Consider the following 13,192-nt stretch of genomic DNA (forward strand, 5'->3'; position numbering starts at 1 on the left):
GTTGCTGGCCGGTTTTTCAACGAGACAGAGACAGAGACCTAAGACATTTCAACGGGGTGGAGGTGGGGTGAGAGAGAGAGATTTCGTGTGACAAAACATAGCGTGACATAAGACATGGGAACACTCTAAGCCCTATTCAACCTACTGCGCAGTGTCTGAGCCAGGATAACAGCATTGATTGATTTAATCGAGCGTGCTGTGACATTGTCATGACTCCCAGTCCAAAGCGGGGTTTCCAATCCACCTTTTTTTTTTTAACGCGGCTTCCGGGAGCCAGCGCGGCGAGTGGTATGACAACATACGTCTGCTTTCTGTTCCACCACTTTGTCCTTTCGACTTTATACAGTCGCCTCGTCACTCATGCGTGTGTCAGTGCGTTCGAACAGAAATCCACGTCTCTGTACTAACCTCCGCGTAACTCTTGTTGAAATGTCGACTCCCTTTGTGCACTGATCATGGAGAAAAGACGTGAATGAGTGATGGATGAGTGATGCGACTGGATGGGGCAAGTCGAGGAACTGTTTTGTTTTGCGTGACAATGCGGAACTTTCGCAAGTACTTTTCGTTAGGACAGTGAAAAGGAGAGATCTTCCAGTGACAGTCGAGGTGACGTGGAGGCACATATAACACTCAGGTGTTTGGAGAGAGGAGCGGTGGTAGCGTTCGTGACGTCAGGAGTCGTTGCCATTTATAGACATCGTCTTTTCAGTCCTCTTCCCCCCTCTCCTTCTTTCTCTCCTGTGCTAGGTAGGGCGTGAAGGGCCTCCACACTTGACCTCGCGGAATTCGCTTCATCGGCAAAAACTGGTTCATCTCTTGATCGTCAAGTGAGGAGATTGCACGCGATCGTGAGAGAGTTTTTGCTCGATCATTTGCAGAATCTCCTCCCTCCCCTCTATTGCATCGTTGAGTTGAGTGGTGTATCGCCTTACCCAGGACAATCGTCTCCACTGTTAATTCGAATCTAGTCGCCGGCTTCAGTGACACTGAGATGGTCATAAAGTGACAGTGGGGAGGAAAGGAAGAGGGTCCCCTCAGGCCATACACACAGGCGAACTTGATACTTTATCTTAGCTTATCAACCAGCAAGCCACTGGGGAGGAGAGATCAAGCCTGTTTGCAATACCGGTCGATCGCAGCCCTGAGTGGTCAGTAGTAGAGGCCGGTCATTGGTCAGGCGAGTGAAAGAGTGTGTTGTGTGGTGAAAGGACCAACAGTCAGTGTTGGGGAAATCAGGCAGACAGGTGTGGACCAGTTCAGGTGGAAAACAGTCGGCACTGTGACCGGAACCCGCTCAGCCAAACATTCACACCACCTTCTTTACCTGTGTGGTACCTACCTATACTGGAGTAGTGTGCTACCCTTGCGCTCGCTGTTTGTTTGTCTTGCCCGCTGCTACCCCATCGTTCCAGGCAGCCGGCATCAGGGTCTGTTGACCAGAAATGAACAGCACATGTGAAGAGTTCATCCAGTGAAGACTCAGACTCTTTTCTTTCCTTTTCTCCTGTGTGAGAAGATTGGCTGGACAAAAGGTTGTGTGCTTGAAATTGAACATTGTTCTATTGGGACGGCCGGTTGTTGTGAAGATTGGCTGGCCCCATAGCTCTGCTTGAACATTGTTCTATAGAACCACAGCCTGTGTTTGTCTCAATCAGCCCTAGCACAAGAGGAGGCTGTGTGCTTGCCGTGTGTACCTACCCTTAGCTGGACCGGCCAGCCTGGTAGACTGCTTGCTTGGCACTGGGACAAAAATCAGGGCACAGCAGACATTGCTCGCCATACAGGTCACAGACTCTGGTCTCTCAACACCATAGCGAATTCCTGTGGTCTTGGATGTGTGAACCGCTCCAGACACAGCAGACACTCGGCTGACCATTTAGGTCGTAGACACTGGTAGAGAATTCAACACTAGAGAATTCTGTGGTCATGCTATTCTGTGTGTGTGTGAATTGTTCTGGTTGATTGATTTCTTGTGCTGACATTGCCACTTTGGACCCCTGTCTGGATTATAGACTTGATCATTCCACTGTGGAGTCGCTGGAAATGGTGAAAAACATGGGTAAGTTATGTCGATGTTTTGTGATTTGTGAAAAAATTATTGGGTAATCATAATTATGGCTTCATGAATTCATTGAAGTTAATGGAAAAACAGATAGCAGGTAGAGTTTTGATAACTCATGCAAATAAAGATCACCGAGTCTGTGTGTGTGTGTGTGTGTGTGTGTGTGTGTGTGAGAAGCTTTTTTGCGTGTGCATAATTATATATAGTAGGTAAATGAATGGTATTTCGGTGTCTATGAAAGTCAATTACAATTTTTCGTGGCAATCAGCCATAACAATTGTGATGCCAAATCTTGGCATAGATAAACTACCAGCAGACAGCAGCTTCCATTGTAGTTGTACATTCTGCTGTTGACCCACCTCTCCTAGCTTGCTTGGTTACTCGGGCATTTCAGACAGTGAAGACAGAATGGTTATCAAGGTAGTCTTGGTACCAGGGCAGGCTTGGTACCAGGGCTTGTCAGAGAGCGAGTGCCGAACTCCTAAGGAACTTGAGTGTCTGTCAGTTTGTGATGAGGCGACGAAAGGGGGGGGGGGGGGGTGTTCTTGTATTTTTCTAGCCAGATGGCACTAGTGATAGGATCTGTACAGGCAAAGACTGGGAATATTGTTCCAACGGGTTTCTAAGAAAACAGTAGTTCATCTACTGTGGAACTATGACAGTATGTAAAACTAAAAGAAGAGAAGTCCAGAAATTTTGAGCCACAGATGGTAGTCATTTCTGACAAATACTAGGTTTAATCCAGCGCTTTTCTGTTCCACACAGAAACGTGTTGCCGAACTACCTTGAAACTATGGTTACATGAGAGGTCTGAGTATCATGTATACCATTTGGGGGAGAGGGTGTCATTGTGCGCCCAAGATGTCATCAGATGCAGGCGAATTACCCTTGTATGTTGGCATCAAAGCGTTAGCAGGAGATACTTGTGACTTGCCCGTAAGATGGTCAGCCGAAAAGGTTCATGTTATGCGAGCAAATACTGACATTACTAGAGAAGGCTGCACAAGGTATCGCAGAGAGAACAGCGGTTGAGACTTGCCTCGCGCGCTAAGAAGACAGGTTACCTGAGATCGCAGTTGTAAGCCCTCAGAGATACTTGTCTTGCGCGCATCAATCTGTCTCCATGGCCGGAGTAGGATTGCGTTGTGTATCGATCCTCGTGCATATGCTGTGACTCACTCACACTTTGTTCTTTGCAAGGCCGTGGCCGCTACCGCTGCGAGCACAGCGAGTTGAATTGCAAAGTGCAACGCAAACAGGTTGCCATTCTTCCGTCTTGGAATAATTTGTGGCCCTGACTTTTTGCTGATGAGGTACACGATGTGGTTTCTGTCAGTGGAGAATTGAGGGTTTACTGTTTTGGCTTGAGACTGAGTCTTGGACACGCTGTTTGGCTTTAAAAGGAGCAGCCATGTTGTGCAATAGTAAGTATCGAATCATTTCGTATTGTGTTAGGAATTGATTTGGTTGAAGGAACATGTGTTGTAGGATTGTGTTTTGAAAGGGGGGGGGGCGAATTTTGATTTATGTGAAGAAAAGTAAGTGTGTGTGTGTGTGTGTGTGTGTGTGTGTGTGTGTGTGTGTGTGTGTGTGTGTGTCTGTGTGTGTGTGTGTGAGATAGAGAGAGAGAGCGAGCGAGTGAATACAGGTTTCAATGGACATGCCTCTTTGCTAATGCTAGTCCGATGTTTATAATGCAGAGCAGAACAACATCTTTTGTATACAGGTGTTTACAAGTTCTGGCAAACATGTTCCTCATAGCAAGTCTGACTAGCTTTCAAAACACGGAACTGGTTAACTCTGTCAGCGGATTGTACTGTTTGGATTGCAGCGCTAGGTCCAAGTAGAATGTATACCCTGAGCTGCATACCGCACTGGGAAATGCAAAGCAAACTGTCAAACTGACGCTACGATGGTAAACACAATGACTGTACCCTGAGCTGCATACCGCACTGGGAAGTGCAAAACAAACTGTCAAACTGACGCTACGATGGTAAGGCCAAAAAAAAAAAAAGTCTGTTTACGATAACATAGGTAAAAAAAATAGGTTCGATAGGTCGGGATTTTTATTTTTATTTATTTATTTATAAAAAAAAAAAACCCCATATTTTTTCAGTTATTTTGACAAAAAAACAGACTTAATTTTTTTTAATGTTTTTTTCCCCCAAATGCCCAAAAAAGGTCTAGGGTCGCGCTAAAAAATAGGGTCAGTCGGGATACCGTAAACAGACTATTTTTGTGTGTGTGGCCTAAACACAATGACTCACACTTTACTCCCAGGCTGTGTGTACTTATTTCCACGTTCACATCACAATGTAAACAACTATTACAGCTGCCAGTAATGAGTAGTTTCAGGCTTAATCATAGAAAATGTTTGATCGACTGGACAAAGGACCGTACTCAGTAGAGTTCTCTTTGTATTTGTTTATCTTTCTGTGAAATGATTTGAATTGAAACCTACGTTGTGCCCCCGCTCTTCAGTGGACTGAGAATCTTGACAGTAAAACCCCCCTTTAACGACCTTCCCGATGTTAGACTTCCCGATGTTAGACTTCCCCACTTTCTACAACCGTACTTTCTCAGGTTGTCGGTACATAGCCCATCAAACTCCATTTTCAGAGGCATTTCTTTTTAAGACCTGGGTTTCTTAGATTTGTGGAGGTTTTGAGAGTCTCAGGGAGAGAGGGGACTAGAGAGGGGACTACTCTAATCACATATTTACACGGATATTCACGTAGAAAAAAAGGTAGAGAAAAACAACAACATATGAATATTTACACATTACATATTATACACAAATATAAAGCGTCGTATATGTAACGTAGTGAAAACAAACAGAGGGAGAGAGAGAGGGAGAGAGAGATACTGTGCCACTGCTGCAAATTCGTGCACTGTAACAAGTGTAAGAGGGGATTCCATTGTAGTGCAAACATTCTTGCACCGTGACGGCTTTTGAGTGTCTCGTTGAATAGCACTCCCTGAGTCATCACAATAAGGGATCGGATTTGAAAAGAAAACTGTAAATATGATTATGTCTACACTGCCCCCGGCTTGCTAACAGTTGACACCTACACAATTTTCGTTTTCATTCGTGCCACCCTCGTGTGTCGGGTATTGTCGCGTCAACCGGCGGATTATATCGGGTGAGCTGCTTATACTTATAGGGTAGGGTAGGACTGTGAGTTTGTTAGTTCAGTCGAGGTTTATACTGTGATGAGGTAAGGTTGTTTGGAAGACTTGCGGTTTCTCGTCATATCGGTGAAAGGATCTGCAAAGCCGGATCAAAAATGGTTCTCCTCACATTCGTTTTGGATCAGTGTAAGTTTGGGACCCTGTTTCTTAACTTTTGTTGTATCAGTATTGTTTTCTGATCCTTTGATTTCATGTATTTATCTTTTCTTTCTGTTGTGAATGTTCTGTCTCTGTCTCTTTCTCTCTCTTTCTCTTTCTCTGTCTCTCTCTCTCTTTCTCTCTCTCTCTCTCTCTCTCTCTCTCTCTCTCTCTCTCTCTCTCTCTCTCTCTCTCTCTCTCTCTCTCTCTCTCTCTCTCTCTCTCTCTCTCTCTCTCTCTCTCTCTCTCGTATCAGACTGTGAAATCTGTGCATTCCACACCCCCACTGGTATCAGCTTGCCCAGGCTGTCCAAACTAGATCTCTGTCACGTAGAGTAACAATGTCAACAATGAGTCACTCGCCATCCTCCGCGGCTAAGCCAGAGTTTCGTATCGAACTGTACAGCATCCGTTTCACTTTCACGCTCACCACCACCCCCCACCACCCCCACCCCCCCACCACCCCCACACCCCCCCCCCCCCCCCTGTGCTTTCACATGCCATTTTCTTGTATGACGGCATCCCAGCCACAGAAGTGATCATGACAAGCACACCACTGTCATGTTGCTGGTTGCCAGTGATTATAAGTTTACAAAAAAGAGTTCAAAGATAGAAAGAAAAGCACACATTGTTGAAATAACGATATAATAATTATGTTTGCCAAGTCTTAACTGTAATGGAATTAGTATTTTCTCAATATATCAGGTACTGGTCTATGTCCAACCGCTACCTACAAACTTTATTCCCCCCCCCCCCCAAAAAAAAGTAACTTAAAGTAAGCAACGGTTTTGCTATACGTTTATACTGGATGGCAGCTGCAGCACAGAGGTAAAGACTTTCTCTGTGAGCTGTACGCACCCTGCCCCCGTTTTGTATGTCGGGTTTTGGGGTAGAACAAAACTGCATCGGCAATTCATGAGTGATCTTTGTAATTAACTGTAAAAATCAGTCGAACTTTACCTGTCGCGATATAACCTTCGTGGTTGAAAACGACGTTAATAAAGAAAGAAAGTAGAACTTTACAAACACCACTATGATGTATGTAGTTTTCGCTTTTGGTTTATTCGTCTGATAGGATACTCACACTGAAAATGTTTGAACTATTATCTTGCAAGATATTGGTAGTGATCAGTGATAATTCTGATCATTACAATTTGTCACAGTCGTTGTCATTAAGTCTTTTGGTGCAAGTATGCCGTCATACTGTTGGACACAGGTATCTCCTGCATCTTGTGTGCTGCTGGCACTGATGCCGTGTGCTGTAATGTGCTAAAAATACACTATGGCTCATGGATTGCGTTACGTGAGCCTGATGGCTTGGCCTCCCATTATTGATCAATAGCAACGTGATTGTTGTTCGCTGGGGCAAACCTTTATGGACGCCTGTTTTCTCTTTGATCTAGCTTATTTAAATGGATTCAGAGTTTTTCTGGAAGAGTAAAGAGAGGAGAAATGAGTTGATGGTCGCGAGCTAGCTTTCTGTTGCCATCCCCACCCGCCCCCCCTCTCGCTCTCTCTTCCTCTCCCTCCCTCCTCCCCCTCCCCTCCTCTCCCTCCCCTCACATACACATTCTCCCGCCCTTTTTCGATGTTATTGCCTTGTAAGAAGCTGTGATGACATTTTTTAAGGCCGGAAACTGCACCCATAACTAGGAAGAAAGCTTTTTATGTCTGCCGTATCCGTTAAGGAAGATAGTGAGGAATGAAAAAGTGTGTGTATCACTGCTTCGTCGAGAGGAATGTGGCACGAGTCCAGAGCATCACGACTGATAATGTACACAATGCAATGTGCATAACTTAGAATGTTTCAGTATTCAGAAGAAACAGTCAACTGTTTACGAATGAATTGAGGATTACTGTTGGTGAAATTGCATGCAGGCAGTTTAGGGTTTGCTCGGGAGGATCTTATAGATTCACCAGTGGGAGGAGAGTCTTGTTTGGGTAAAGCCGTTATCGGCTCTTCTTTATCACGTCTACCTCGCGTAATGTACAGCGCCTTTGGCACGGACACAGCCAGATTACACGGTGCAGAACTTTATTTCACTGATAGCAGGGGCAACCTGGGAATGTCAAGTTAGGCTTGTTCCGTATCGCACAGGGAGAATAAGGCGTGGATCGGTGGAGGTGTGGGATGGAGTTTCTGATTTTGATAAAGACGTCTACACACACACACACACACACACACACACACACACACACACACACACACGTATATATATTAAATACACTTGCTTTTACTCCATCGCGCTAGATGTAGAGATAGTTCTGTTCTTGGCCAAAGTGAAATGAAAAGTTGTACAAGATTTTCTTAGAGATGTGAGGTCTTAATTCTGTCAAGTCGATAAAGACCTCTTTAAACACGAGACAAAGAGAGAGAGAGAGGGGTGTGTGTCGAGAGAGAGAGAGAGAGGGTGTGTGTGTGTGTACGGTCGCTGACGGAAAATGTGCACGTAATCTAGTCATGTGATCTTGGTCATAGTTGGTAAGAGTTGATCAAGTTCCCATGTTGCTGTTATTTTTGGACACGCCTTCGGCCACACAATGTTGGTAAGGTTAATGGTAAACGGATCACGGTCCACTCAAACTGTCCAATCATCAACTTGATGGCAGGAAGTTCTGCAAGTCGATCACACCGATTTGGTATGGGATTTACTTGTGTTATTACTGACTGCACTTACACCGAGTTATAATTTCACGTTTCCTTGTCTAGGTCGTGACGGAATTCAAACTTTTCACAAGCAGAAATGGCAGGTTGGTTTAGCTTCCCTCTCTTGTGTTTGTCAGAGTGTGCTATAGTAAAGGTTTAAAACTATATAGGGGAAGGGACTTCCAGATGATGTCATTTCCATGTGATTGCACATATTTGACAATGCAAGTATAGTTTCACTTGATTTCCTCGAGGATACCTTGACGAATTTATTTAGAATTTGATTAACAGAATGCGAATTCAGTTTTCACTGTGGGAAGTCAGGACGCATTCGCACGTCCTCTTCGCAGAACGGCAGGTTTAGTAGAACGTTTAAGCTTCCTGCGTGCATTTATGTTGTAAGATGTCGTCTAGGTTTAAAAAAAAAAAAGTGGTTTTTTTTTAAATTGAGACGAGCGGTGAAGGGATTTCCAGGTGATGTCATTGGTCTTAGTGCAGCTGTGTGCCTTCTCACGTAAGTAAATGAAGCTGAGGGGTGAGTAAGAGGCGGCGGGCAAACGTTCAAAGGGTTTCCACTGCTGTGTCAATTTGATTCTGCCTCCATGAGAAGGCCAGGCTGTGATCCCTTCATCAGCCCTGTTGTAAAGCCTGTGCTTCGTTAGGCAGGGGGAAGCTGCCTCGGGTTTTCGCCTTGTTTCTTCTCCCCGACCCTCCACTCCACTCCACCCTTGCCCCTCCGACTCTCTCCTACGCACACATGCGCTTGTGCTGTTTCTGGTGTTTTCATGAGCATTCACAAAATAATACACACGCACACACCAACGCTCTGTGCCCCTTCTCTGTCTGTCTGTCTCTGTCTCTCTCTCTTCCTCGCTCTCCCTCTCTCTCTCTGTCTCTCTCTGGTTTACACACACACACACACACATAATGACTAGGATATAATTATCGGCTAGGGTCGGACCGAAGGACTATCTGTGTGTGTGTGTATGCATACGCTGCCTTTTCCCTTTCCGTCTCGAATTGGTGATGCTTAGTTTCCTGTTTGTAGGCCTTCAAGTGGATTATAACGGAGCTTCAGGGAAAAGAGCGAGAGTGAGGGGGTGGGGGTGAGGGTTTTAGGGGCACTCCCGATGCAAGCTCACACGCACAGCTTTCCTTCTCTCTTTTAGTTTTTGCCGACCCCTTCATGTTCGCTCCCTAACCCCACAAACACCGCTTCCAAGTCGCCAGTTCAGTGGGGGCTTCTTGGTTTTAAAGGCGGAGGAGTCTTTCTGTCTGCTGTCTAGTCTACTTTCTGCACGACAACAACACAGACTTGAATTGACGGCGTCTGTTACAAGGTAATGAATGATCTTCTGTCCTTTTCTCTTCGGTTGAGAATCAGCAATGGTTCTGACACTCGTATGTCCACCACACGTAAGTTGCAACGCTTTGAAGGGTTCGCTTCGTGCGTGAATCAGTAAGGCTTCAGAGACTTGCACGTGTGGCTATTCCAGGAAGTGTAGACGTTCTTGTTTTGGTCGTCTCTCTAATTTCTTTCAGACTTATTTTGGGTAAGAATGTGGATGCAGGAATTGAGTAAGATGCTATATGAGTGATTTGTGAGAATCTTGAGTTCGTATTTTTCTATTGGTTTGGTTTTGTGTAAGACTGTGTTGACGATTTCTGTTTCTGTTGCTTGTGTGTAAGGCTTCTTGGACCAGGTCACTTTTCCCGTTTGACAACACTGAACAGTCGTGTGTTCATTCAGTACAGTAGTTCCTGTTCTGTGTGGCAACATTTTGACCACAAAAGCAAGCAAGACCAGTCAGTCTTGTTTTGTGATAGTCAATTGTGTGTCATCTTACAATATTTCGTGATTGTGAATTATTGTGTGTCATCTTACAATTTTCAATGAACGTGAATATTGTGTATTGAGGGTGTTTGTGTGAAGAAATCTATGATTCTGAGTAGGTTGCATATTACTCAATAGACAGTCCAAGTTCCGCGAGTAAATCAGACTGAATCACATGTTTACAAGTGTATAGATACACCCCCAGTAGGCAGAGTACTGATTCATTCCCAGACTGCTTTTATGCTTTGGATGGCAGCCTTTTCCCTCTTCTGCAGCAGATGCTAGCAGCAGGGGTTTGCTACCTGGCCAGGGGTTTGCTACCTGGCCACACACAGGTGTAAGCTTTTTACACCTGGCTGGTGAATGGAAAACACATCTCATCTCCCCATCTCCTTTACCTAGTGTATAGTTCTACTCCCGTCTGTCTCTCGCCACTAGTGCACTGTGCCAAACCTGCCAGCTTGCTTGCTGAAGGTATTTTTACCTGCAGTTTCCCAGCACCCGTTCCCCGAGTGTGAAACCTGAGGTGTCTTTTATGTTTCACCTGAGTTTTACCTGGCCTCTGCAAGCAGCTTGCATTTCACTATGGGTGTTAAGGCTGGGAGGGACCTTGTGTGTGTGTGTGTGTGTGTTTCTGTCTTCTCTCTCTCTCTCTCTCTCTCTCTCTCTCTCTCTCTCTCTCTCTCTCTCTCTCTCTCAGTGCCTGTCTCTGTCTCTGCCTGCCTGTCGAACTCGCTCTCTCGCACGCTGTCATACACACACACACACACACACACCTCAGGCTCGCGTCATGCTCACAGCCTCCCTATGCCCATAGAGATAACAACTCCCCGGTTTTCGCACACAGAAGGAGAGAAAAAAGTGTAGAGGGGGTGGGGGTGGTCTTATGACTAATAAGTATGAGGAAAGGAGGAGGGGGTAGAACAAGGTCAGGTGAGAAAAGGTACACTTTGCACAGGTAAAAAGGGAGGAACCGGCAACATTTCCTTATTCCGCTCTGGGGTCTTGCACCTGCTGCACAAAGGTGCACACAGAGGTGCATGCAGTGTGATTAGGAGTGCAGGGTGTTGCTATTCGCAGAAACGCATTTCTAAAAGCTCCTACAAAATAATTTAAGATTCCATCGAGGAAGATGAAGAAGATAAGCCTGTCTTTTCCCCTGGCTTTGAGGGCTTGTTTAACTCCGTGGTTTATTTGCCCTGTGGCTTTATTGCCAGTTAATCACATAAAAGCTGCCAGTACGAACCCTACCAATATATCTGGTATTGCTTTTAATGTCCCTGTGGGCTTTTCTTCCTGACACCGCTCTTGTCTCTGACTGTACCATAGGAATGTTCCACCATGCCAATATCTGACTGAGGAAGGCTTTTTAATGGGTTTGGACAGGTACCAGAACAGAAATGGGGAATGGTCGAACCTTGTATTGTGAACGCTGGCAATCACCTCTCACCTGTGCAGGGGTGGGATTTCTTCGGTCCCTGACAAATGGATTTCCGTCCCAGGAAGAATTTTGGATTTTTTTTTTTTTATATATATATATACTTTTTTTTGTTAATCCCTGGCAGCTGTTGTTTACACTCCTTCTGTGAACAATATCAAATTGACCAAATGTCATGTCATCCTGGCGAATGTGGCATCTTAGTTGCTATCTATTTGAAAACTCTGCTCACCCACAACTTTATATACCCCACTTGCAGGAATTCAGAGACATTCAGTGGTGTGGTAGAAAAAATTTGCATTCCTAATCTGTGAACCAGTGGTATTTACCTTCTGATGCATTGAGTCCTTTAGAAAGTTTGCAAGTGAAACACACTTAATTTAAACATATTTCTCTTTTAATTCAAGCTATGATTCAACAATATTTTTAAGAATATAACTCCTCAAATGATGAATTGAAAAGCAGCATCAGAAGACTGTGTATAGCATTAGCAAGGGATATAACTCTGGCGGTTTCTGTTTTTGTCTAAACCTTCTTCTTTTATAACCTGAGCAGTTAGCCCTTTTGAAGGTGTTTAATTGAAACAAACTGACTTGAAACTTGTTTCTCATTTGGTTCTAGCTATGGTTCAACAATTATTTGAGAATATACCATCTGCAATAATAAAATCATAAGATATAAGTAAAAATGTGTAGTACAAGGGAGGTGACTGTTATTTTCTGTGTTTGCTTTGTTTGCATGGCGATTTTCCTTTAATGCAGTAAACATTTGTTTTAAACAAAGACAAAAGTAGGTGATGAAATCAAATACCTTCAAGTTTACAAGATTTTTTAATTATGTGCATTTCCAATTTTAAGTTTTTGTTTAAGCCGCTTCTAAAGCCCTTCTTGAAATTTGTTTACCACTTGTTTGTGTAGACCCCATAGCAAGAGTGATGCTACCAAACACCTTCAAGTACAGAGGTTTTTGATTTTGTGCATTCATCCCCCCACCCATGACTGTGTGTGAGGAGAAAACTTTGCCTCTGTGTTTATACCATACTGACACTCACAGTGACAATCCTGAAACAGAGCAATTTTTTTTCTCTCTCTCTCTCTCTCTCTCTCTCTCTCTCTCTCTCTCTCTCTCTCTCTCTCTCTCTCTCTCTCTGTCTCTCTCTCTGTGTCTCTCTGTGTCTCTCTCTCTGTCTCTCTCTGTCTCTCTCTATCTCTGTGTGTCTCTCTCTGTCTCTCTCTCTGTCTCTTAGGCACTGAGATACTCGAAGTTGTTGGTAGGTATAAATACCTTGGCTTCACCTTTTCTACAATGATGAGTTTAAACATAGGCACGGAGGAATTTGTGTCGAGAGGCAAAAAGGGAACAATGGAAATCCTTAGAACGCTGAAAAAGTGTGGTATTTCCTCATGCGAAGTGTTTTTCAAACTGTTTGATGCTCAAATTGTTCCTTCACTGCTCTATGCTTCTGAACTTTGGGGTCACAGCGAAAATAAACAGATCGAAAGGGTGCACCTTTACGCGTGCAAGCTTTTTATGAATGTACCAACCATGACACCTAACGACATGATTTACAGTGAACTTGGCCGTTATCCACTTCACATTGAGTCCGCTGCAAAGTGCATTCAATATTGGTTCCGCTTACTTAAGCAGCCGGACGTTAGATTTTCTAAGATGGCATACTTGTCCCTATTGAATATGCATGAAAGGGGCCATGACAACTGGGTCACACGTGTTAAGTCTTTGTTGTGTGAGCTTGGTTTTGGCCTTGTGTGGCAATTTGGAAGCGTGGCAGATGAGAGACTATTCCTGCGCACCTTCAAAGAACGATTAAGTGAAAACTTTTGTCTGAAATGGCTCAACCATACGTCACAAAGTCCTCGCTTT

The 13,192-nt window shown here is 44.4% G+C and overlaps 1 protein-coding gene across 4 annotated transcripts in view; it reads left to right on the top strand.

Annotated features, from left to right (window-relative positions):
- The first annotated feature begins 289 nt into the window (after positions 1-289).
- LOC138947728 (disks large-associated protein 2-like) overlaps positions 290-13,192 on the top strand; it is a 29,729-nt gene continuing 16,826 nt past the window's right edge. The window contains exon 1 of one of the 4 annotated variants that reach the window (XM_070319271.1): positions 290-2,059. In XM_070319271.1, coding sequence (XP_070175372.1) covers positions 2,044-2,059 — 16 coding nt within the window. In that variant the 5' untranslated portion in view covers positions 290-2,043. Of the gene's footprint in view, positions 2,060-3,293; positions 3,487-5,222; positions 5,381-7,921; positions 8,033-13,192 lie in introns of those variants that run through there. The other 3 variants (XM_070319272.1, XM_070319270.1, XM_070319269.1) reach the window with 3 other exon arrangements.

Source organism: Littorina saxatilis, linkage group LG14 (assembly GCF_037325665.1).
Source record: "Littorina saxatilis isolate snail1 linkage group LG14, US_GU_Lsax_2.0, whole genome shotgun sequence".
Taxonomy (NCBI): domain Eukaryota; kingdom Metazoa; phylum Mollusca; class Gastropoda; order Littorinimorpha; family Littorinidae; genus Littorina; species Littorina saxatilis.